Here is a 25,866-nt window from a genome sequence, read left to right on the forward strand (position 1 = left end):
AAATGGTGAAGAGAATCAGAAATGCTGGTAGCCAAGACCCAGGAAAGCTGGTGAATGGATACAGAATCTGCCTAATTCTAGAGCTGCCATTCTCAATTTTTAATGTGTATATGAATCATAGGGGGCCTTGTTAAATTGCAGATTTTCATTAAGTAGGTCTGGGGTAGGGTTTATCATTTCAGCACAATTTTCCCCTAATTTTCTCATAATGGATTTAGAAAACAAGATGAGCATTTAATATCAACTATCTCCTTCTAACCTCTGAAGTTCTAACATTTGGAAGTTCTAAACATTTGGAAGACGACTAGAATATTCATGCTGATAACATTCCTTCATAAGAACTTCATTATCAATTTGCCTCAAAACAGCCAAGATGAAAATTATTCACAAATAAAGCATCCTGTGATACAAGCATTCCTAAGAATGGCATTTCAAAATCAAAAAACCAGCCAGCTATGGGGAAGTGGGTAGACAGGACTATTCTGAGAGCTGGCCTGGGCAGTTTTAACTGAGCACATTCGATCAGCATGTCATCATACTTTAGTGCCAACCTGTTTAGTAACCCATCATCTAGGGTCCTGCAGTGGGAATTGGCCCAAGTGCCTCTGACCAGCATATAATTTGGTTTCAACATTAAGTTCACCATGAGAGTATATAAATACCACATGTGTAATTTAAGATGCACAAATAGAAAACACTGCCCAGTTGTTTTTAGAACACCTCACTACTAGGGAAGCTATAGAGTGGAAATACCACCAAGGTTCACAGTTCAAGCTTTTCCTTGCCATCTTAAAAATGACACCATACTCTCTCTTTATAGACGGAATACAGGAAGACCTCCTTACAAAGAATATAGTAAGTAAATACAACAGTTTCCATTTATTCTATCCCAAATGGTCAAAAAGCAGTTTAAGAAAGAAAAATCCCCACAAACAGATGCCTACCCCAAAAAAGTACCATGATACATTTCACCTTTTTGTGTATTTAAATGCAACTACACTGTTCTTTTCTTAAGACATATAAGGGATACATAACAACAATCCAATAGCAGAATTCAGCACCTATTAAGGAGAGGAAGAGACTAATATAGCAAGGCAGGGGCACACCTGGGAGGTAAACCACAATATAGTGTCTTCCATTCTACAAGGTTCTTGTTGCCCCATGTTAGCTCTGGGTGACACCTGCTTTTTTACCTTATAGATTTTAATATTGTTTGCATCTTTCAAAGAGTTTATGTCATATCTGTAATATAAAAAGGTCTGGAAGACTATTTCCTTAATGACACCATTTTTATCTCTTCTAAAATAAGCAAAAATAATGTGATGATTTAGGAAATCACACATATGTGAAATACCTCAAAAAGAGGGGAAAAAAAAAACCCTCTAAATGAGTTACTTCCGGAAGGTTGGAGGGGTTGATGGAGAAATATAGATGTGTCAAGCGTACTGGTAACGTCGAGGTCTGTGGGAGGTGGGGGGAGGTGAGGAGGGGGGCTCATATCTTTGTATCATAACTAACATGAATGTCACACACACATTTGTACTTTCAAATAAACTACAGCTTTTTTTTAATGGGGAGTGGAGGGGCGGAAGTCAAGTCCTAGGATCTGCCTCTAGTTCCACAAAAGCAACTCTCTGCCCCCTGGCCCACCAGACGTGGCTCCATAAATCGGCACATTCCAGGAGGACTTCCCCAGCTTTGTGGCCCACAGACAAGGCTGTCTTCAAGCAGCCACAGTGAAATTAGTGACATCATAAAATCTCCATGGTGATGTAAGCAATTTTAGGCAGGGATGTTTAGCTTTCGTAAGTCACCAAGTTAACAAGCCAAACACCATTTTTGTCCCATCTTTAACCTTTCCTCTGTTTCTAAGCTACAGGCCAAGGGAAGGGGGGTGTGAGTGTATTAAGGGCATTTCCTGAGCATACCATGTGCTACATAAGGCAAGTGTTCCACTGTGGCAATACCATCAGTGCGTCCTTAGTCAGAGCATGCTGTGGCTCTTACCCGACTACTGCTTCCTCACAGGCCTGTGCCCCTGTGGTCCATATGGCATGTTGAACCACCCGACATACTGTGGGACTCCCAGGTATCATAAATGATATCGCCTTGAGTTTCCAACTATACTGAATGCAGGGGTGGGAAGCACATCCTAAGACATCTTTTGGCTAACTCTTAGAAAACCAGCACAGCCTTGAGTCTTTAAGGTGGTTTTTAGTAAAAGCTGGTTGGCAAAGGCCAGGTGATCAAAGCCTGATCTTTAGTGTTAACAAATGTGTGGTGACGATCTGTCAAGCAACTGCTTCTATTAGTTGTCCACACTGAGAAAGCAGTCTACCAGGCAAATATTTGCAACAAAAGACACTAGTCACACTTTCTTCCTAAGAGCACCTGTTGTCTACCGCAAACTGACTGGTTTGCATTAGATCCAAACTGTTCTCAGTCTCTTTTGATTAAAGATGCCAGAGCCTCACTTTCTTTCCCAACTTAAGCCCCACGGGATTTCTATTTGCAGAAACATAAAAAGAACCCAGTTCTATCAATATATGCTCTTCTTGAGAAGTATTCACTTCCGAAAACCCAACTCATTGAATTTGGGTTGCTTTTACAGGAATTAGGCCACTTGGTTTGAGCAGGTTTCATTGTAGAGTTCCTGTAAAGCAGGGTAAGCAATTTCTGCAAAAGGCCAGAGAGAAAATATTTTAAGCTTGCAGATCATATAGTCTTCACCACAACTGCTCCAAGCTGTTGCTGTAGTGCAAAAGCAGCCACAGACACTGTGTAATGAATGGGCGTGGCTGTATGTCAAGAAAACTGCAAAAAACAAGCAAGGGGTGAAAAATGGCCCATGGTTTATGGACCGCTGGCTTTTAAAAAGGCAGTATTAGAATGTTTTTAAAAATCATTCCTAAGCATCAGGGGTTAAAAAAAAATAAAAGTCCACTTGTAGACTTGTAGTCTGTTCCCCTTGAAGCGTGCCAACACTTGCAGCAAGTATGAGATGATCAAGGATTAACTGCCACCTGTAGGGGTGTTCTGTGCAGGGGGAAGAGGAAGAAAACAGGATCGGCTGGAAACAAATTCAAGGAGTTGCCAATTTGTTTTCAGCATTATGAATCTCAGGCCTCATAAACTCCCCAGGGCTTACTTTAACAAACCCTCCTCCTCAGAATAAAATCAGGAATTTTCCCATAGTTCTTGACGTGTAAATATACTTGGGCTTCCCTGGTAGCTCAGATGGTAAAGAATCTGCCTGCAATGCAGGAGACCCAGGTTCAGTCCCTGGGTGGGGAAGACCAAAAATAAAAGTCCATTAAATATACTAATGCTTTAAAAAAAAAAAAGTTGGGGGGGGGAGGTAGAGTTCTCCTGAAAATGCTTAAAAACTAATTACAGGGACCAGAGTACAATACTGTTTATCTTCTGCTTATGAATCAAGGGCTTTTTCAACCAAGTAAAAAGACTGATCACCAATTAGCCGCTTTTGCTGTCATTTCCAAAATGTTAAGGACTTAAGTAAGATATATATGTGTATTTTTATGTATCAGGAAATACTGACTTCAAACCTTCTTTTAAAATTAAGAATACCCTAGAAAATGAGGAAAATACAATTTTGCTTCCATCTGGTGGCAGCAGTTCATACTGCAGCCAGAGCAGTTTATGAAATTATATTGATGACTTCTCCTAGAGGATGAGGCGTGAAGGCAAAAAAAACAAGAAAATCACGGTCTGTGTCTCCCTCTAATGTCAGCAGCTGATACTGCAGCCAGTGCAGTTTATAATGGTTTTTTTCCACTAAAGACTCTCCAGAGAATATGAGGCGGGGCGGGGGGGGGGGGGAGAGATATATATATGTATCATGGTCTGTGTCTCCCTCTGTGGCAAAAGCTCACAGTGCAGCCGCTGCAGTTTATGATGGCTTTTCTACTAAACACTCTCAGGAGGGCGAAGAGGGGGAAGGGGGTAGAAATCACGGTCTGTGTCTTCATCTGGTGGCAGAAGCTCATTCTACAACCAAAGCCCAAATTTAATACATCGGAAGGTATGGTAACAGGACAGAACAGAACAAGGTGCATGCCTGCTTAGTTGCTCAGCCATGTCCGACTCTCTGCGACCCAATGGACTGTTGCCCACCAGGCTCCTCTGTCCATGGCATTTCCCAGACGAGAATACTGGAGCGGGTTGCCATTTCCTCCTCCAGGGGATATTCCCGACCCAGGGATGGAACTCACGTCTCCTCCATTGCAGGTGGATTCTTTACCATTGAGCCATGGGGGAAACTCTCAACAGGACAGGACAGAACTCATAAATTCCCTAAAAGGGCCAGGTCAGCTATTTACAAACTTACTGCTTGAGAACACAGACAGATATAAAAAAAACTTTTCAGTACAACACAGTTTCATTTATCCACTTTTATATTACATCTTCAACTACCTACTTCCATACTGAGAATGCTGAGGATAGAATTAAAATATTGCATAAATGCTCAATGGCTTTATGCCACGTTGCAAATACAACTAAGAAAAGCAATACCAATGCCATCACCACCAATATGATTACTGAAAATATTTAAGATTTTTGCATATACTTGTCCCAGTCTCTCCCACTCACCATTGTTTTCAGCAGTTGTACTGTCCCAGCATTGGAAGAGCATATTGTCGTACTATACCCAGTCCCTTTAAACGTTTATTTAGTCTTCATTTTACAAGTAACTAAATAGTTAGTGCTATCATTAGTCTTTATGTCAATGTCTAAGTATTTTGGTGTGTGAAGCACAAAATGTAAAATTTTTATTAAGTATTTTTTGGGGAAAAAAAACAGAAGTCTATACCTGTGTAAAATATTTCCCATCCTGTTTCAATACTTTCATTGAGAGGTCAAGAATCAGTCTGAGAAACTCCCATGTGGAATCTGGATGTTAAAAAAAAATTAAGTTTTATAGATATCGGTTTGCATGCATGAGAAATAACATCTAAAGTCAAACATTCACATTAATATTCAATGATTCAAAAACAACAACAACAACAACAAAAAGAAATAGCCATGAGACCCAATATTCAAGAGCTTGTGAACAAGAACATGTCATATATTTTGTGTCTTGGACACATGTGCACATATACCTATATATAAGCAAAATCAAAAGTAAATGCAGATGCACATAACACTGCTCTCACCCCACCCATAAAGATTTGACACAAAAGCAGTGGCTGAAATCTGAAAGGGGAACACCTTTAAGCAAGGGGAAAAGCAGTCACATCTCAGGAGAGAAACTGCAAGAGTGAGGGTGGGGACCTGAGTCTGGAAACTCAGCAGGAAGACAAGGTAATAGAAAAAACATGAACACTGAAATCCTAAGCCAGCAGTGATTTTGAGTGCATGGCATGAGAAGGGGCCTTGTCTCTGGTGTTGCTCAGAAAGGTCACCAGATTGTCCTGGTACAGGTTAAAAAAAATCCCAGTATGTAAATTATAAAACAAGCTGATATCTCAACGGTATGATTATGAGTCATTTTATTTCTATACTTGTTTCACACGACTGCGTTAATTTTGCTCATTTAGTGGCAAAACAGGATCTGACCAAAGCCAAATCTAGCCATCTTTCCACCACTGGCCTCAGTTTACTACCTTTAATAAATGAAGGAACTTCACTAGACAATGTCTTAAGATCCTTTCATTCTCACATTATGTTAAGAAAAATATTTCCGTATTTCTGTGAACATTATCTTGGCTGGGGCAGCCTGGATGGGAGAGGGGTTTGGGGGATAATGGATATGTGTATATGTATGACTGGGTCCCTTCACTGTTCACCTGAAACTATCACAATATTGTTAATCAGCTATATCCTAATACAAAATAAAAAGTTTAAAATAAAAGGAAAAACAGAATCTACCTTCTTCTGGAGATGTGGAGATTGGAACAGCTGTCAAATCATTAATCACATAATCAAACTCTCTCCCTTCTTTGGCGTACCTCTTCAGTACTGGAATACAGTCTTCTATTAGAACCTTCCAGAGAGAACAGGCATAGATGCAGGTGAGCCAACATATGTGAAAGTGGTTAAACACTTGTAGAAAGAACGGGGAAATGCACACAGGGGCTGCAGCACCTACCAGAGGAACAAAAGCCACTTCCACCCATACCTGCCAGGAACTAAAAGTTCCAGGCTTACCAGATGCTTTGCATGCCTTTCAATTAAGTGGAACAATTCCTTTTAGGAATTACTATCATCGCCATTTTACAAATAGAGAAATAAACAAGAGAGGTCACCAAGCGTGCTCTTGCGTGCCTGCTCAGTTGTGTCTCTTTGCAACCCCGTGGATTGCAGCCCACCAGGCTCCACTGTCCATGGGGATTCTCCAGCAAGAATACTGGAACAGGTTGCCATGCCCTCCTCCAGGGGATCTTCCTGACCCTGGGAATGAACTCACATCTCCTGCATCATAGGCAGATTCTTCACCACTAATCCACCGGGAAAGTCCTCTCCTTGCTTGGCCCTTGCAAGAAACCTTGCTTTCCTCCAAACTCTGAAGTTTGTTTGGCCTCACTGTGCACCAGGCACACGGATTGGGTTTCACATCTGCTGAGCCACCCAAGGGCCGGTGCCCGTGGCAGATCGGTCCTGGCCAACAGTAGCCCTTTTCCTTGAATCTCCAACAGTCCCCAGAGTTCATTCCACTCAAGAGAACTAGGAGGGACAGGTGATGCCTGCCCTTTTGGAAGGAGGTTTTCTGCAAACAAACGTTGTGACCTACAGCCCACCCACCTTAGGTATGGGTTTGGGGTCTCTATCCCACATACGTAAGCTGGGAATTCTACCTGCTCCTTCTAAGTTCACCCCTTTTTGGAAAGCAAGCCACTCTGGGCTCATTGTGAGTCACCCTAATTCTCTCTTGGGACCCAGACCGATCTGTTCTAGGGCCTCCGTGTGGGAATGGGAGTGCAACTTTGAACTATACTTCACCTGATCTCGTCTCTGCACCAGGATGTTCTTCCCAACTTCACTGGCTTCACTTACAGCAAGGGGTTTTCCCTTTAAGAGTATGGCTTGGTCGTTCGGCTTCATCTCTAATGGGGAACTGATTGGTATCTCCTCTCTGGGGCAAGGGAACTGTGACCTTGAGAGACCATTCTGCATTGCACCGGTGTGCCCTTTGCTTGGTATTTGACAGCAGCAGCCGTGCATAAGTACAGGTGATGATAGTTCTGTTCCACCTGATAGTCCATTAGGGTACACTTTGCAAAACGGGGAGATCAGCTTTGCTCCCATGAATGAAAGAAAAAATTTCACTGTAACACTGCTTGGCCTCAGTACCCCTTGGACACCAATGGCCCTCTAAATTAGAACATCCTTCAACTAGAATTGTTTTATAAATGGGAAGGGAAATAGGATAGAGTTCCTTATGCATAGGCTTTTATACTATTGGATCTAAAGGAGACTTTTGGAATTAGTTTGGCTTTTATTTGGCGTGTGTGCCCAAGTGTCTCGGTACATGAGTCCTAATACTGTTCTCTCTTCTGGTTTTGACCCTCATTAAGGGGGTCTTGGGAACTTGAATGCTGATTCAAGTTCTTTTGTAAGAGAAGCATGTGAATATGAGTGAGTGACAGGTATGTAGAAACTGAAGGAAATCTCACCCTGAAAACAGCCAAGATGGGGCTCTTCTGACATTCTGAAACTGTTTTTTTTGTGTGTGTGCAATTAGTATTAAGCTAGCTTTCTAGGAGAAACATGCAGATCTTTGTGCCTTCAAGATGAAAATCATCTACCTGGACTTGCAGAAACTTTAATCATCTGTGATCCCGGGGTGGGGTGGGGTGGGGGGTGCTTTTTAAACTCAAACAGGTACAGTTTTAGACCTGTGTCTGTACAGACATATGCATATTTATGCATACATTATAAATACAATGTGCCTCCATCTCCAAATTGCATTGCTAAGCTTGGTTTGTGGATGAGCTCTATTTTTAACTTAAGTGCTTATGTAAATTCTCAGAAATATAAAAAACTAGTCAGAATGAATTTCAGGGTCATATGATCTAGGAAATATTCACTATTAAACTGATATTTGGTATTAAATCGAGCCTTTAAGTGTGCTGGTTTAATATAGACATGTTTCTAGAGTCATAAGTATTAAGTATATTACTTTCATTGCATCTAAGAAAGTCAATAAAGCTCATATTGTTATAAAATCTGTCAACAAGAAAAACTACGATGAAACACTTGAGTAAATTAAATGTAAGAGCTTCCCTTGTGGCTCAGATGATGAAGAATCCACCTGCAATGCAGGAGACCCAGGTTCAGTCCCTGGGTAAAGACGACTCCTTGGAGGAGGGCATGGCAACCCACTTTAGTATTCTTGCCTGGAGAATTCCATGGACAGAGGAGCCTGGTGGGCTACAGTCCATGGGGTCACAAAGAGTCAGACACAACTAGGCAAGTAACACTTTCACTTTCAAGAGGATTTCTAGGTAAAACATTTTTTCAAATGTTTTTAAAAAAGAGAAATATTTCAACACACAAATAAAGCTTTTACTGTCTGCAGTAAAAGCAGGTACGAAGAATGGAAATCCATTTTGTTAAATGGAAAAAAAGGTAATTCTGTCCTAGAGTTGGTTGTTTCTGAATGGTAAAGAACTCAGGGACAAAATAATATAGATATAGAAAGTTTTAGAAAGTTTGTGAAAAAGGAACACTTAGAAAAGTTCATGTGTATGCCTGGTCAGTATTGGCTATGATTAGACTGAATTTAAGTAAATAAATTTTATTATCAAGAATAGGCTGATAATGCAAGACTAGAATTTGAATTTTTGGTTTTCTCTCTTTGCTTTCCCAGCAAAAAATAAAAGAGTGCTAAGCTGCTTTTGCCTTTTTGAGAGATCTAATTTTAACTTCATGTATTTACTTTTGAGATCTTTCATTGTCACTTTGGTTGGGTGAATGGTTGTTGTTTAACAGTGACTTATCATCTTCTTTGACTTTTTAGTATTTCTGACAAATGCCCCAAATATCAAATTCGATCTGAAGTTCTTTTGACCTCCAGTTAACTTTGGGGTGCTTCAGAGGAACCCTTGAGGCATCTCAGAGATTAAATTAATTAGAGACAATTCAGTATGTTAAATTACGTGGGAAATATTGCCAAATGAGTGATAAGCCTCCTCAGGTTATATTGTGTGGGCAAATGTTTTTACATTCTTAAAATTACATGGAATACAACATTGTGAATCAACTATACTCCAATAATAATTTAAAGAAAATTAGATGGGGACTTCCCTAGCAGTCCAGTGGTTACGTCTCCATGCTTCCACTGTATGGGGCATGCATTTGAGCCCTGGTTAGGGAACTAAGATCTCTGCATGCCACAGGGTGTGGCCAAATAATTAACAAAATAACATGGAATTTCTATAATTTTGGTGTGTCCTAACAAAATGTTACCCCTGATTCTAGTTATTACAACCAAGTCTTCTGTCAGTTACATTGAGATCAGTTGTTTCACTGTACCTTTTAAGTCTTGTCACTCAGTTACTGTCCTACTGCTTTTGCAAAAGTGCTTCATCTTCAAGAAGATTCATAGGAAAGGCTTTTTGACATGCCCTGCTGCTGCTGCTAAGTCACGTCAGTCGTGTCTGACTCTGTGTGACCCCATGGACTGAAGCCTACCAGGCTCCTCCGTCCATGGGATTTTCCAGGCGAGAGTACTGGAGTGGGATGCCATTGCCTTCTCCGTGACATGCCCTAGTTTCTAATAAATTTCAAATCATACCCGTGAACTGGGTAAGGAAGTAAAGAATCCTAAAAGGAAAACCTGGTGGCTTCATAAAAAATGTTAACAAAAAAAAAGTATTGTAAAGTAAAATAAAGTAAAAATAAAAATTTAAAAAAAAAAAAAAAGAGTACTAAGGACTTCCCTTAGTGGTACTATGGGTAAGAATCCACCTGACAATTCAGGGGACATGGGTTCGATCCCTAGTTCGGGCAGATTCCACATGCTTCAGGTCAACTAAGCCCCAGTGCAGCACAACTGCTGAGCCCACATGCTGCAGCTACAGAAGCCTGCATGCCCTACGGCCAGTGCTCCACAACAAGAGAAGCACCTCAGCGAGAAGCCCGTGCACAACTAGAGGGTAACGCCTGCTCGCTGCAACTAGAGGAAGTTAGTGCACAGCAACCAAGAGCCAGCACAACCAAAACTAAGTACGTTTTTGTAATGTTATTTTATATATATAATGCATTATGTCGATAATAGATTTAAGATTCATATCTTTACATTCAACTACAAATCTTTTGGGGACAAGATTTAGGGGACAAAAATTCCTTGAAACTGCTAGATTCACTGCTTGCAAATCTTATACATATATACAAAAAAATCTTTCATTTTTCTTTCTGTAGTACCTTAATTTTAAGATTAAAATTATTCCATCATAAAAGGAATGGGGTGTACACTGGAACATTTTCTAAAAATAGTTAACAGTAATTGTGTTTTCAAATGACAAACACTTGCAAGGACCTGGTTTGTTTTCTTTTTTTAATGCTTTTTCCAGAATGATTTTTTTTTCAGTTTTATTGAGATATAATTGACATACAACATTATAGTCATTTAAGGTACAACCAAGAACCTGTTTTGTCTTTTTGTTGTTGTTGTATTTAAATGGCTAAGGGGCTTGCCTACTGCTGTCCCACAGACCAGGAACCCTCTCCCCTTTAGAGCTTTAGGAAAACTCTTAGCATCAGAAGAGTTTGTCAGACTCCCCTTGGTAGCTATTCTGTTCCCAAAATGGGGAGGGGGATGCACTGGGGCACTAAACTTCCTCAAGAGCCAACCTATGTAAAATATTTTTCCTTCTCTAAAGGTCCCCCTGTCTATGTCACCATCTGCCTTTGGTGCTCTGTCCTCAGAGCTTGGACTCGCAAGTCGAGAAGTTTTTTTCTGGGGCCATTAGTAAATCTTTCCACTTACATCCACATCCTGCCTCCAATCACAACAGTCTATGACTCTATAGTACTGCAGGTTTAGATGCGCTGTTCTTGTATTTTTTTCTTAATCCATATAAGTAAGTCAACCTAAGGAGTCAGGGAGACATGAATTTGAAACATTCCTCTAAAGTTACCCTATAATCTTGAATAAATTGCCCTTTGAACTCTTTAACTTACTGTCTTCATCTAGAAAACAGAAAGCAGCCACGTAAGGCTTTGAGGATTAAATTTTAAAACACTTAAGCAGAGGGTCTGGCTCACAATGCAAATGTTTGTAAACAAATTATAAAATTTGCAGATATTTTAGTCATTGTGAAAGGTCTGTCATACTCTGAAGAGCCTGAATCCTCCCTCTCCCTTTTCATGTTGTACAGTATTGTATTTTAACTTTTGTGTATACTACAGTATGCTCACCACCAAAAGTATCATTTCCATCCATTACCAGACAGTTGGTCCCCTTTACACATTTCAGCCTCCCCTACCCCTTGCCCCTCTGGGAAGTACTACTCTATTCCCTGGATCTATGTATTTTTATTTGGTTTGGTTTGTTCCTTTATGAAAAAATATTTTATATTCCACATGAGTGAAATCATATAGTATTTTTCTTTCTCTGTCAGACTTTATGCTAATTGAAAATAATACCATCAAGGTCCATCCAAGTATATCAAGATTTCATTTTTTTCCTTTTTTTTATGGTTGAGTAGGATTCCACTGTGTAATATACACCACATCCTTTTTATCTGTTCATCTGTTAATGGACAGTTAGGTTGCTTCCATATCTTGGCTATTATAAATAATGCTGCAATAAATATGGAGGTGCACATTATCTTTTTGAATTAGTGTTTCCCTTTCCTTCAAATAAACACCCAGGATTAGAATTGCTGCATCATCCCTCCCTTTTTAAACTTTACAATAGTGTAAGTGAAATATGTTATCTTTCCCTTTTGCCCATGAAACTATCACAACCGCATTTTAACACAGATATAATTTCTCTCTCAGCTTAAAAAAATTAATACGAGTGTACCATGAAATCAAATTTGGACACACACACCTTAGAGAACATGGGTAGGAGTAAGTAATTTATATAACAAATTAAAGCACTCTAAACTGTTTATAAAACTAGAGATACATATTTAAGATTCTAGTCAAATAAGCATATCCATTTGCTTAGCTATCTTGTTCTATCAAATAATGTGGGTATGGGCACTAATATTTGGATACTCAAAATACAATACAAAATGTATCCTACAAACTGTAATGATTGGTCAACTTACAAGCACAGTAGAATTTAGGAACTTGGCTTCCCTGGTGGCTCAGCTGGTAAAGAATCTGCCTGCAATGAGGGAGACTTGGGTTCGATCCCTGGGTTGGGAAGATCCCCTGGAGAAAGGACAGGCTACCCACTCCAGTATTCTGGCCTGGAGAATTCCATGGTCCATGGGGTCACAAGAGTCGGACACAATTGAGTGATTTTTCACTTTCACTTTACTTAGCAAGAAGCAAACTTATTCCTATGCCAAACATTTTAATCATCTACACTCTAATCAAATTCTTAAATCCCTTCTCAAAGACTCAAAACAGACTCACGCTAAAATAGACAAAAGGTAGTGGTTACCAGGTCATAAAAAGGTACATGAGGACTTCCCTGGTGGTGCAGTGGGTAAGAATCTGCCTGTCAATGCAGAGTATACGTGCTCAATCCCTGGTCCAGGAAGATTCTATATGCCATGGAGCAAATAAGCCTGTGCACAAGCCACAGCTACTGAGCCCGTGCGCCTAGAACCTGTGCTCCACAAGAGAAGCCACCACAATGAGAAACCCGTGCTCCACAACTAGAGAGTAGCCCCTGCTCACTGCAATGAGAGAACGCCCGCTTAAAGCAACAAAGACCAGCATTGCCAAAAATAAATAATTTTTAAAAGGTACATGACATCTTTTATATAAGAATGTATTCATGTTACTAAATTCAAAGCATCTGGAATTGGCAATTTCTTTTCTTTATGAGATGTACACACTTTCCCTGGATACAAATATATACAGAACTCACATAAGAGAATAAAGGGCAGCAGAACAGGCTATCTCAAAACAGCAAATGTAGAGAGAGGCTTTCTCTGAACTCCCCTTTATCTACCTAGAGACAGAGCCCCCAAAAGGAACTAAAGTATCATAGATCCCTCCCCGAGGGATTCAACCAGGGAAGATGGCCTCTTAACTCCCCTTTATCTACTAAAGACAGAGGCCCCCGAAGGAAATAAAGTATCATAAATCCCTCCCTGAGGGATTCAACCAGGGAAGATGGCCTCTTAACTCCCCTTTATCTACTAAAGACAGAGGCCCCCAAAGGAACTAAAGTATCATAGATCCCTCCCCGAGGGATTCAACCAGGGAAGATGGCCTCTTAACTCCCCTTTATCTACTAAAGACAGAGGCCCCCAAAGGAAATAAAGTATCATAAATCCCTCCCTGAGGGATTCAACCAGGGAAGACGGCCTCTTATCACAGCAGAAGAGGCTGACACCACACCCAAACTTTGTTACGCAGTATCACACCTCTTTTTCTACTCTTCTAAGGGCCCCGTCTATTTTTCCTAAGTTATCTACTCTCACCTAAGACACCTACGTCCCCCTTTCCCTGTTAGGATCGTATTTTAGCCTAAATTCTAAAGCTACCTCTGAGTTGCTCATTTTCCTGTGTATCTTCCATGTATACATGAGTGTAAAGCATTAATGAACTTGTTTTTCCTCTTGTTAGTCTTCTATTACAAGGGGTCTCAGGCAAGCATTGGAAGGATAGAAGCAAACTTTTTCTTCCCCTACAAGATCACCCATCATCTTAATTTTCTTCTTTAAAAAAAATATTACTTATTAATTTATTTGGCTGCAATGGGTCTTAGTTGGGGCATGTGGGATCTAGCTCCCTGACCAGGGATCACATCCAGGCCCCCTGCATTGGGAGTTTGGAATCTTTAGCCACTGGACCACCAGGGGAGTCCCAATTATTTTTCTTCTTAACCAATTACACTTAAAGCTGTTTTAAGAAGGCACAGTTGTGATCAACAACATCATATCATCACCTGACTTAATAAAAAAAGCATTTATCTGATAAAAATAATTACCTGATAGCAGTCTCCTTTAAGATTGTCTAAGACATCACCACACGTTTTTCGCATGTATTTCTTACATCCGTCAATCACCATTTGGTCAATGTTCAAAATAGGTTAAGGAGAAATTTCCCCTGTATTTGAACACGTCAAAGGATTCTGAAATACTTTTTTAAAAGGTAAAGATGAACATAACATTTTTCACACTAATTTGGGTATCATAAAGTTTTAAAAAATGATGAATGAGACAACGACTTCATTTGGGCACCAAGGACACTCAAAAGGCACTGCATTTCCTTCTAATGGAGAAGCCATCTCAGCAACTGCTGGGCAGTCGACACGGTGCAAAGGTTGCCTGCTCTTTAATTCTCAGTTCTGCTGCTTTGTTGGTGGCCTGTTGGTAGCCATACAAAAAGGCTACTGGTGCTAAGTTGAAATCTTTGTTCAAAGTAATCTTATAACATTAACTGTAGTATTAAGACAAAAAAGGAGGAAGAGAACAAAGTCCACCAAACTTAATCTCTTATACAGCAAAGGATATCTCTACCATAGTCACCATCTTTGGTTTCAGTTTGACTATTTCACATAATATGCCCCCATCTCCACCTCCCAGAATCAGTACATCTTTGCCACTGTAATCTTCTTTGCCACTGCCCATGATGGCCCGGGTATACGCCAAATCACTTTCTGCCAAATCTAGGGAGGAGAAACATCCAAAATGGTGACTTAACCAAAGCCTCAGAGGACCTGACTTATCATTCCAGAAACCGCTAGAATCTAGAAAATTAGACATTTTCCTTTTCAGTCTTTAAAAACTCAGTATATAGAGAGTTTTGGTGTGTTTTTTTTTCCTCTTGGATTGTGAACTTTTCTTCATCCCTACTCATCTAACACCCAACATGTTACCTACATAGATTATACACATATATAGTTTAGTTTAGAAGAAAATTCAGTCTTTAGCCTGTTCTGATATGATAATTAAAAAGCAATTACATATTTCCAGATGAAATATAACAGCAGAGTTGCTTCAAAAGAATATGAGAGGGAGAAAAGTGACTGGAGTTTAAGGGAAACAAGACTGGCCAGGAGTTGATCACTGTTGACACTCAATGGTGAATATATGTGGGTTCATCTTACGTGGGTTCATCTTACTGTTCTGTCTACTTTGAAATTTTCCACAACAAAAAGACTTCCTAATAAATAAGCAATTAATATAAAATAACCAACAAGGATCTACTGTATAGCACAGAGAACTAGACTCAATATCTTAACAATAACCTGTAAGAGAATGTTAATAAATATTTATTTTATATCTATGTATATATAAAAAAAAGAATATCAAGACAAAGTTTTCATGGCTCTACTATAAAATATGAAAACTCAGACAATCCACAGGTAAATCTAATGTAAATATTCATCTCAAAAACCAAACACACACAAAAGTAACCAGCAGTGCCCAATGACACACCTGGACAAACCCACAATGGTGGTATGTCAGGAAAACACAATCTAAAATTGTCACTTTGTTATACGATTGGGGTAGAGATGGAATACTTACTAACATCCCCACTGAGGATGAGAATATTCCCAAATTGCTTTGAGTGTAAAATTTTAATGTTCTGGTAAGGTGAGTCTTCATCATACACCACTTTATCGATGTCGTACTCAACCAGGCGACCATCAGCAGTGGGCCAGTATCTGTCAATGGCCCCTCCTCGAACTATGGGTGGTAATCTGGAAAAAAAGGTAAAAAAGGAAAACAGGAATAAGCCTTACAACAAACTGCTTAGGTGAGGCTGCCTTAAAAGAAGACCTAGGAACAAGAATGTTCCACATGGAGCCACATAGCCTCAGACAGACTCCTAAATAGTATACAACCAACCTTAAACTTGAACTTTGAGGGCTATGTAAGAACGGCCACTACCAAATTTCAACACTGTTGTATATTAAGAATTAACTTGGGGCTTCCCTGGTTAGAATCCGCCTGCCAATGGAGAAGACACAGGTTCAATCCCTGGTCCAGAAGATGCCACAAGCCATGGAGCAACTAAGCCCATTCACGACAACTGCTGAGCCTGTGCTCCGTGTGTGCGCTCAGTTGCCAACTCACTAACTCTTTGTGACTTCATGGGCTGCAGCCCACCAGGTTCCCCTGTCCATGGGATTTTCCAAGCAAGAATACTGGAGCCTGAGCTTTAGAGCCCTGGAACCATAACTATTGAGCCCACATACTTGCAGCAACTACTGAAGTCCATGCTCCACAAGAAGAGAATGAGGAAGCCCTCACAGCACAACTAAAGGGTAGCCCCCACCTGCCACAACTAGAGAAGAGCCCAGGCAGCAACAAAGACCAGGCATGCCCAAAATAAACAAACAAATAACTTACAAAGCACCTCTGCAAAAAAAATTTATTTATTTGGCTGTGTCCGGTCTTAGTTGCAGCATGCATAATCTTTAGTTGCAGCAAGCAAACTCTTAATTGCAGCATGTGGGATCCAGTTCCCTGACCAAGAGTCAAACCAGGGCCCCCTGCATAGGGAGCTTGGAGTCTCAGCCACTGGACCACCAGGAGAGTCTCAAGAATTTACCTTTTAAAAAAACCTTTCTGTAATACTATAAATTTGCCCTAAAAAAATTTTTTTTAAAGTTGAAGGAGAAAACGGCCACTAGAGACATCATGCTTCACGCCCAAATACCCTAGCAGGAAGGACTCCAAAGAATGCCTGCATCACCACTTTGCCACTAGCACGTTCATCCAAGTGCACACACATGTAATACCATCACCTAGCTCAGAATCCATATTTAAATGTTCCCAACTGCCCAACTATCTCCTTCATAACCATTCTACTTTTGACTAAGAATCCCAAACTGTATTTTGCTTTTCTACCCTCATTTCATCTAAAATAGATAGTTGTCACTGCCATCCCTTCCCCGGGGATTTCATGACTTTCACATCTCAACAAAGTCCAGGCCAAGAGTTCTACAGAAAATCCCTCAGGTGGGTTTGCCTGAAGATCTCTTCAGTAGGGTCACGTTGGTACATTATGCAACCATCACATCAGGGACACTGAGATGTATGCCTGTCCTAATTGGTAATGCTAAGTGTGACCATGTAGTTAAAGCCAATGCCCCCAAGATCCCTCCATTTGCAAAGGTACCTTTTGTCCCTTTGTAATTATGAAGCAGGGTGTGGGGAGGGGGGACTGCGGGCAAGTCCATGAAATCCAAGTCAAGAAAACCGGGTCAAGTTCCTGATCTCAACACACCTTCACCAGTGGCGTCGAGAAGATTCTTGCCTGAACCAATTATTATGAGAATGTCTGCCAACTGATGATTTTCTCATTCAGTCCTTTTTGTAAATCCTGAGTATCTTACACAGAGTGAGTAACTAGAAACTGCCAGCAGAGGTCACTACATGACAGCGAAAACCAGACTTAGAAAGGGGGCTTGGCAAATGAAGAGGAACACAAACAAGGTGAGAGCTCACCGCGCACACACCACAACCACGTGCAAGTTCTACGTCCTCAAATACAGCGGGGTTCACAGTAAGCAAACCCAGGTACCTAAAATGCTGGGCTACCTCCGACTTGCTCTCAAACGTCTTTGCTCTCCCTGCTCACTTGTTTCCAAGAATACAGTCTGAACCTGTTACAGGTTAACAAGGCTTTCAGTGAAGAAATATTGCGTCCGTGCTAAGTCTCATCAGTCATGTCCTACTCTGTGCGACCCCATGGACTGTAGCCCACCAGGCTCCTCTGTCCACGGAATTCTCCAGGAAAGAATCCTGGAGTGGGTTGCCATTCCCTTCTCCAGGGGATCTTCCTGACCCAGGGGGTCGAACCCATCATCTCTCACGTCTTCTGCACTGGCTCTGGGAAGCCCCATGAGGAAATACTAATATCTGTCAAAGGCACTGAATTTACAAAGCAAGTTTCCATAAACTATCATTTACTCCCAACTCCTCCTGATTTAACCACTTCTTCATCTTCTGGAACAAATGCAGCTGTTGGAATTAGAGAGCTAACTGTTTTTCTTGTAAAATGTCGTTGCCCCGGCAGGACAACCCCCATGAGCAGGCAAACGGGACTTGGGAGAAGCGTCTCCCACCCCTGGCTGATGAGTGGTGGGAGCGGAGCTCCTGTGACACTGGATGGAAGCAACATCAACTCAAGGGCTTCTGGGGGAGGAAATCCACCCCTCGGGGTTGACAGCCAGCCAGCTATTGGCAGTTACTGAACTCTTGCACAAAACCAATCTAAACAATGTCCATTCTCAAATGTGTCAATGGTGCCTTAGGTGCAGGTAGAGTATTGCAACACAGTAGGTTTTAAAGAGATCCAAAGAAGCAAGGATCTTTAAGGATGGCTTCACCTTGATGAATTACTCATTCTATGATACCCAGCAGGACCCTGGGGGCTCCTAGGCACAAAAGTCTTTCTTTGTCCCTCCATTTCTTGACTACAGGAAATAGGCTTCCTTCAGCCTCCAGGATCTTCCCTGAGTTCCAGGGAGCAGGTTCAAACACATGCTAATCAGAGAAGGGAGGGGATATGGACACAAAGGAAGAACAGTCAGAAGAAACAATAGGGCAGCCTTGGGGTGGAGTCCTGGTTCCCATCAAGGGATGCACACAAGGACATCTTTGAGAAGTTTGCAAAGACTGAAATTCTCACCAGGTAGGAGAAATTAAAGGTATGCTGCCCACAGGGGAGTAATCATTTCAGATGTTAATAATTCAGTCTCTAACAATGTCATTTCTCAGACAGCAAAGCGGCAACATTCTTGTCCTTTTGAGGCCAAAAACAAAGGGCCTACAACAAAGTATTCCCAATAACTTCCTGCCCCCTCCACCCTGATTTTATAAAAAGATGTAAAAACAGTGACAAGGAAAAACAAGGCCTGTGCTGTGTTTTAAACTGAAATCGGAAGTGTAACTGCACTCTCACTTCAAAAATTCCCACACCACAACCACACAGGAACCAGATTTCATGAGTGCTGAGGCCCATAAACGCATTTCATCTATTCATTCACTCCTAGAAGTAACCCCAATAAAAACCACACCAATAAAAACAAAAATCTGGCATGTTGATGTTGGCCAATTCTTTATCACCCAACTAAAGACACAGTGGGAACCCATTCTATTCAGATGGATCAATTCCGGAAAGATTATGTAAACTTTGCAAACAGGAAAAGAGGGAAATTTCAGAAGAGTGTGGATGTGGACAAGTTGCTTGAGGATGAGGAAGGGCCTGAGGATCCGTAAACTGAACTGGGGGGTAAATAAGTCTGGCTGCTCTGACATATTTCAATCAAGCCGCCAAGTTCTATACTATGTCCTGCGGTCCTGCTCTCTTCACAGGCAGTTTCCTGCCTTGTATTCAAGTTGGAGGTTAAACAAGTTTCTAATTATTTTACACCTGCCCTGGGGCTTTCCTCCAAGCTGATCAAATTTAGCAGGATGAACCATTAAGTACTTAAATATCCTTAAACAGCCAGTAAGGATTCCCTCTAGTGGAAAATGCCCTGAACTGGAGAAGTCTGTATTCTGGTCACTTCTAACAGTGATGGTCTGACCTTAATCAAGTCTCTCTGTATTACTGCGTCTATGTATTTGCCTTTATGAGCAAGCTGTTATTGTCGTTCAGTTGCTAAGTCCTGTCTGACTCTTTGCAACCCCATGGACTGCAGCATGCCAGGCTTCCCTGTCCATCAACATCTCCCGGAGCTTGCTCAAACTCATGTACATCAAGTCGGTAAAGCCATCCAACCATCTCATCCTCTGTTATCCCCTTTTCCTCCTGCCTTCAATCTTTCCCAGCATCAGGGTCTTTTCCAATGAGCCGGGTCTTCACATCAAGTGGCCAAAGTATTGGAGCTTCAGCATCAGTCCTTCAGAATATCAGAATATTCAGGACTGATTACCAGGACTGACTGGTTTGAACTCCTTGCTGTCCAGGGACAGACCCATTTTGGGGGGTCCGATAAGGAACCACCCAGGCAGAGCAAGGCCAAACCGCTCAGAATAACTTATTGTGCAGCCATGATTAATTCACATTCTTAATTCCCAGGACCTGCCAGACTCTACCCCTCCCAAAGAATGCCAAAACTTTACTTCTATCAAAGCTCTTCTAACATCTGACACCACTAGTACATACGTCTGTGCTGTCCAACAGAACATTTCTCTGTGTTGTCCAATATGGCAGTCACTAGCCATTAGCTAGTGACAAGAGGTAAGGAAATGAATTTTTTTTATTAACTTAGTTTTAAACAGACACAGGTGGCATAGTAGCTGCACTCAACAAAAGCTTAATGGTCTTTATCATCAACTGAAAAGAACCTGTTAGGGGAAGCACACTGATTGAAACTGCCCACCTGGGCCAGGCACCATAGTAACCATTTGCATGAATTGTTTTATGACAGGAGATCCTGATAAGGAATACGGAACTAATAAGCCACCACCAACCGGAAGAGTTTGGGAAAGGTCTTTAGACACCACGTGCCCATCCACTTCCCAGAATCCCTCTTGCTAGCATCCATCTTGGCTGAGTGATGCATGCGCCACCAGGAAAGACTCTGAATTAGAATGAGTGGCCAGGGACTTCTCTGGTGGTCCAATGGCTGAGACTCTGTGCTCCTAATGCTGAGGACCAGGGTTCGGTTCCTGGTCAGGGAACTAGATCCCACATGCTGCAAATGAGACCTGGCTCAGCCAAATAAAGACATATTAAAAAAAAAAAAGAATGAGTGGCCAAAGACCACCCGGAAACTAATCCCATCACCATAAATCCCGAGACTGTGAGCCACCAGGCAGAGCAGTTCTCCTGGGTTCCCTTACCCTACTGCTCTCCACCTGGGTGCCCTTTCCCAATAAAATCTCTTGCTTTGTCAGCACATGTGTCTCCTCGGACAATTCACTTCCAAGTGTTAGACAAGAGCCCAGTTTCGACCCTGTCAAAATCTCTTAACACTGTTTCATTATACTGTGGGGCCCAGAACTCTGAGGAAAGATAGATGATTTTTTTCTCTCAACTGGACACAGTTGAGGAGCAGTTTTCTAGCTCCTCTTTGAGGTGCCAGCCCCATCTGATTCTCTCACACACACACACACACACACACACACACACACACACACACACACACAGTCTTCTTGCCATCAAGGCCATCTACATTAGCCTATCAAGTGGCCAGAAGCTCTGACACACACACACACACACACACACACACACACACACACACACACACACAGTCTTCTTGCCATCAGGGCCATCTACATTAGCCTATCAAGTGGCCAGAAGCTCTGACACACACACACACACACACACACAGTCTTCTTGCCATCAGGGCCATCTATATTAGCCTATCAAGTGGCCAGAAGCTCTGACACACACACACACACACACAGAGTCTTCTTGCCATCAGGGCCATCTACATTAGCCTATCAAGTGGCCAGAAGCTCACACACACACACACACACACACACACACACACACACACACACAGAGTCTTCTAGCCTATCAAGTGGCCAGAAGCTCACACACACACACACACACACACACACACACACACACACAGAGTCTTCTAGCCTATCAAGTGGCCAGAAGCTCACACACACACACACACACACAGAGTCTTCTAGCCTATCAAGTGGCCAGAAGCAGAAGTTGACTGATCTCTTCCACATCTTACATAGACACTGCTCAGGGATAACACCACCATTGCGATTATTTTATTGATTGTTTTTCTTGTTGTTTAGTCACTCAGTTGTGTCCAACTCTCTGCGACCTCATATACTGTAGCCTGCCAGGCTCCTCTGTCCACAGGATTCTCCAGGCAAGAATACTGGAGTAGGCTGTCATGCCCTTCTCCAGGGGATCTTCCCCACCCAGGGATCAAACTCACATCTCCTGCATTAGCAGGCAGATTCTTTATCATCTGAGCCACCAAGGAAGCCCATTTTATCAATGAACCAAATATAAAAGAACGTTCAGGAGTGGACTTACCGCTTTACCCGCTCAGTACTGTCCTGACTCAATTCTTTCATTCTTTCTTCTACTTTGTTCAAAAGCTGCAATTACAAGAAAAGAAATCAATGGGCTTATCAAATAAGCTGAGTAGAGAGCTAAATTACAGACCAGGAGGTGAAGGTCATGTTGACAGAGCTGTTACTCTGGCAGGTGTCCAGATGTAATTGTCCTCCCCCAGCTCTCCAGCAGCCTGCAGGCCTGGCCCAACTCCATACTCCCCTGCCATCTACCCCTCCCACTGCCAATCTCACTTCAGCCTATGGTATCAAGAGTATCAAAAGATATCCTAAGTAATAGGAAAGGGGAAGGCTCAAGGATATTGCAGCTATAATATCCTGGTTAAAGGTTTACATTCCCTCCAGTGCAAAGTCAAGTCATTACTCACTATTCAAATGGTCAAGGGAAAGATGAGAACCAGGTTACTAAAAATCACTTGAGGAACAATTATTTTTCTTCTAAAATCATTTAACTGAAGGCAGCCAAGTTTAAAAGTAACTGGGAAGTCAGCAATTAGGTGAAAATGATTTTATCATTGAACTGAGCTGTTTTTGTGATCCTTAAATACTTGAGTAAATAAAAGTGGAAAACTGACACTATCGACTTCTTTGCCTTGTGCATCGCCGTCGTAGCTCTGAAGATCCAGCAACACCAATCCATGCGGGTAAATTCTCAAATTGGCAAAGCTACAGAGGAGAGCATAATTGTAAGGTTAGAAACTATATCATGGCACTCAAAGAAAAAAGGCACCAACCCAGTTAAAAGGCAAAACCACTGCTCTTTTTTCCCCTAAATAACATAATTAACCCTGTGGCTTTCTTATTAGAGCCTCTTCATGGGGGCAGGGAGGCCAATCATTTAGGCAAGATTTTAGACAGAATCATCAAGTGCTAAGGTTTTCAAACAGGTTATTTGGCCCAGAAAGTGATTCAGCAGGAAGTCCTGTGAATCTCATTTTTAAGAAGGTTCCTCAGCAGTGACTGATCCCTCCTTAAAAGGATGGGAGGGTGGGGCAGAGCAAACTCGGTTCTCCCAATTTCCCTCGGAGTTCAAAACAGAGCCGTGTTTTTCTGACTGCAGGCAGGTGGTGGCTACATTCATTGAGTTAGCGGCCTGCAAGTCAGATCCAGCCTTTGGCATGTTTTGTAAAGCATGCAGATCAAATATGCTTCTTACATTTTTAAAGAGTTGTTTAGGAAAAGAAAAGGAGCTCCTTGACAGGAAAAGCTTTAACCTCTAATTCAGTGTGTCTGACCAGCTTTTTTATGAAATAAAAATAGTGTATCACACATGCATAAGAATTATCTGAAGAAACTTTTCCTTCAATTAGACATGTATATTTGTATATATGCAGATATGTATGTGCACATCTGATATAAAATCACTTCTTTTTTTAAACATTTGTTTGGCTACACCAGTCTTAGTTGGGGCATGAGGGATCTAGTTCCCTGACTAGTGATCAAATCGGGCTCCCTGCATTGGAAGCAAGGAGTCTTAGCTATAGAACTATCAGGGAAGTTCTAAAATCACTTCTCTCACTATAAGGTGTGGTTAAAGAAACATTTGAATAATAATACTAAATAAGATGAAGAATTCTGTTCAGAGACTACAAGCAGTGTGCTTGGATTAAAAAAGATAAATACAACTAGTTAATTTTCACCTTCAGCCCTAAAATGGCCTCAAAATCAAGTTCAGGCCAGGGACACCACTAACTCATGTACTCCTGAACTAGCTAATCACCCCCCACCCCAATCTGCCACACAAAGGAGAGGAGCTAGGGGTCAAAGAATGATAGAGAAATGCCACCTCTTAACCAGCTAGGTGGTTCTAGCAAAGAATCTTCCACCTGAGAACCGCAGGAAAACAGAGAATGCCAGAAGGTGGGGACAAGCACTGACCTCATCTGATTAAAAGCAAAAATAATGAAGGAGGAAAAGTTGCAAGGGGGCAGGGTGGGGGGGAATGGAGACCAAAAAAAAGGTGACTTAGGACCAAGATCTTAGGCAGCATGGAGATGGGTCCCAGCTGAGCAAGTGAGAGAAAAGGAAGACCACTGTGGAAACAAGTCTTTAAACCAAGCACGTTAGTGACTTCCCTGATGGTCTAGTGGCTGGGACTCTGTGCTTCCACTGCAGGGGGCCCGGGGTCCATCCCTGGTCAGGGAACTAAGAGCCACCAAGCTGCATGGCAAGGCCAAGGAAAAAAGTAAACTAAACATGTTAATTTTCTTTTCTCTGTTTTCAGAAGCCATTTCCAACAGCTCTTATCACTCAAAAACTCCTTTCCAGGAAGAATTCTAAGTCTTCTAGAAAACTGGGATTGGTGTCTAGGGTAGAAGATTCAAGAACTGAAGTAGAATGGTTGGCCCTAACCAGCCCCAAAGGTCCTTAGGAGGTGGTAGGAGATGCAAGGGGCTTCCCTGGTGGCTTCACAGAAAAGAATCCGCCTGCCAATGTAGGAGATGTAGGTTCCATCCCCGGGCTGGGAAGATGCCCTGGAGAAGGAAATGGCAACCCACTCCAGTATTCTTGCCTCAGAAATTTCATGGACAGAGGAGCCTGGTGGACTTCAGTCCGTGGGGTTGCAAAGAGGCACACAACTGAGCAACTACACAACAAGAGCTTCAAGGCTTCAGCTGGATTAGAGGAGGAACCTACAAGGTGGCAGAGAGGCAAGGTCTGATTTGCTGTGGTCCCCAAGTTATGGACCACACCTAGGACAGGGAGAGAGGGGGGCAGAGAGAAAGGAGAAGAGAGGCCAGAAGCTGTAAGGCCAGCTGCAGACCTCTGCTTCCAGGAGACTTACCAGTAACTGGGCGAGGATGGAGACAGTGGAGCGTCTGGGTGACCCTTGAGAGGAAATCACTTTAGATACATTGGAGGGATCTATTCCATGCATACATGGGGGTTTGCTATGCAGTCAGAAATACAGATTTGGGCTTGAGGGCCCTGGGGTTAGGGTTTCTTTGAGAGGTGTAGATATGTTCACAGGGAAGAACTACATAGACTTACAAAAAGAATAAGAGAAGGGGAGGTGAGCTCAAAAGTACAAGTTTCCTTCACCTCACAACATTGTCTTTTGAGCCTAAGATGGGAGCGGGGGGTTCTTTTAATTAGAAAAACAAGGGGGAGAATGTGGGACATTAATGAAACCTCGTGGAACTCTAGGACTTAGTTTCCATTGGGAGAAAAGAACGAAAGCCATCAAAAATACACAGGAGTTCACGTTTTAAAATTAATAGTGCAAATTACTAAGACTCTTAACAGTTTTAGACTCTAGAAGATACTACATAGACTTAGGGAAATACAGAGAACTCAGTGCACCAGTATCTTCTGGTATCAGTCATTTCTTTTTTCTTTTTCACTTGGCTGTACAGGCTCTTAGGTGCAGCATGCAGGATCCAGTCACCCGACCAGGGATGGAACCCAGGCAGCCCCACATGGGGAGCAGTGTCCCAACCACTGGACCACCAGGAAGTCCCCTGTTCTCAGTCATTTCTTAATTTAGGTTTCCTTCCCTAGTCTCAGGTTGACTTTCATTTCCATACTGATCAGAGAAAAAGTCTAGATAGATCATCTATAAAGTCTTAAGGAGAAAACAAAACCCAAAATCTTAAACTCCTGGAGGCCCCTAGCTTCCTATCAAGCTCTTTGCAGACATTTTCATCCTGCATTTGACTACAGTCTGCATTAACTGATAACCACTTACTACAGTGCTACTCACAGTGGGGTCAACTGACCCACAGTATCAACATCCTCCAAGAGGATGGGGTGTGGC

The 25,866-nt window shown here is 41.9% G+C and overlaps 1 protein-coding gene across 1 annotated transcript in view; it reads right to left on the reverse strand.

Annotated features, from left to right (window-relative positions):
• Positions 1–25,866, reverse strand: part of SMS (spermine synthase) — a 49,446-nt gene that overhangs the window by 3,019 nt on the left and 20,561 nt on the right. Inside the window, exons 3-9 of the mRNA XM_052663181.1 lie at positions 22,685–22,775; positions 22,069–22,133; positions 15,627–15,802; positions 14,610–14,764; positions 14,084–14,173; positions 5,890–6,004; positions 4,832–4,911 (exon numbers count right to left, since the gene is read on the reverse strand). Coding sequence (XP_052519141.1) covers positions 4,832–4,911; positions 5,890–6,004; positions 14,084–14,173; positions 14,610–14,764; positions 15,627–15,802; positions 22,069–22,133; positions 22,685–22,775 — 772 coding nt within the window. The remainder of the gene's footprint in view (positions 1–4,831; positions 4,912–5,889; positions 6,005–14,083; positions 14,174–14,609; positions 14,765–15,626; positions 15,803–22,068; positions 22,134–22,684; positions 22,776–25,866) is intronic.

This window comes from Budorcas taxicolor, chromosome X (assembly GCF_023091745.1).
Source record: "Budorcas taxicolor isolate Tak-1 chromosome X, Takin1.1, whole genome shotgun sequence".
In the NCBI taxonomy this organism is placed as follows: domain Eukaryota; kingdom Metazoa; phylum Chordata; class Mammalia; order Artiodactyla; family Bovidae; genus Budorcas; species Budorcas taxicolor.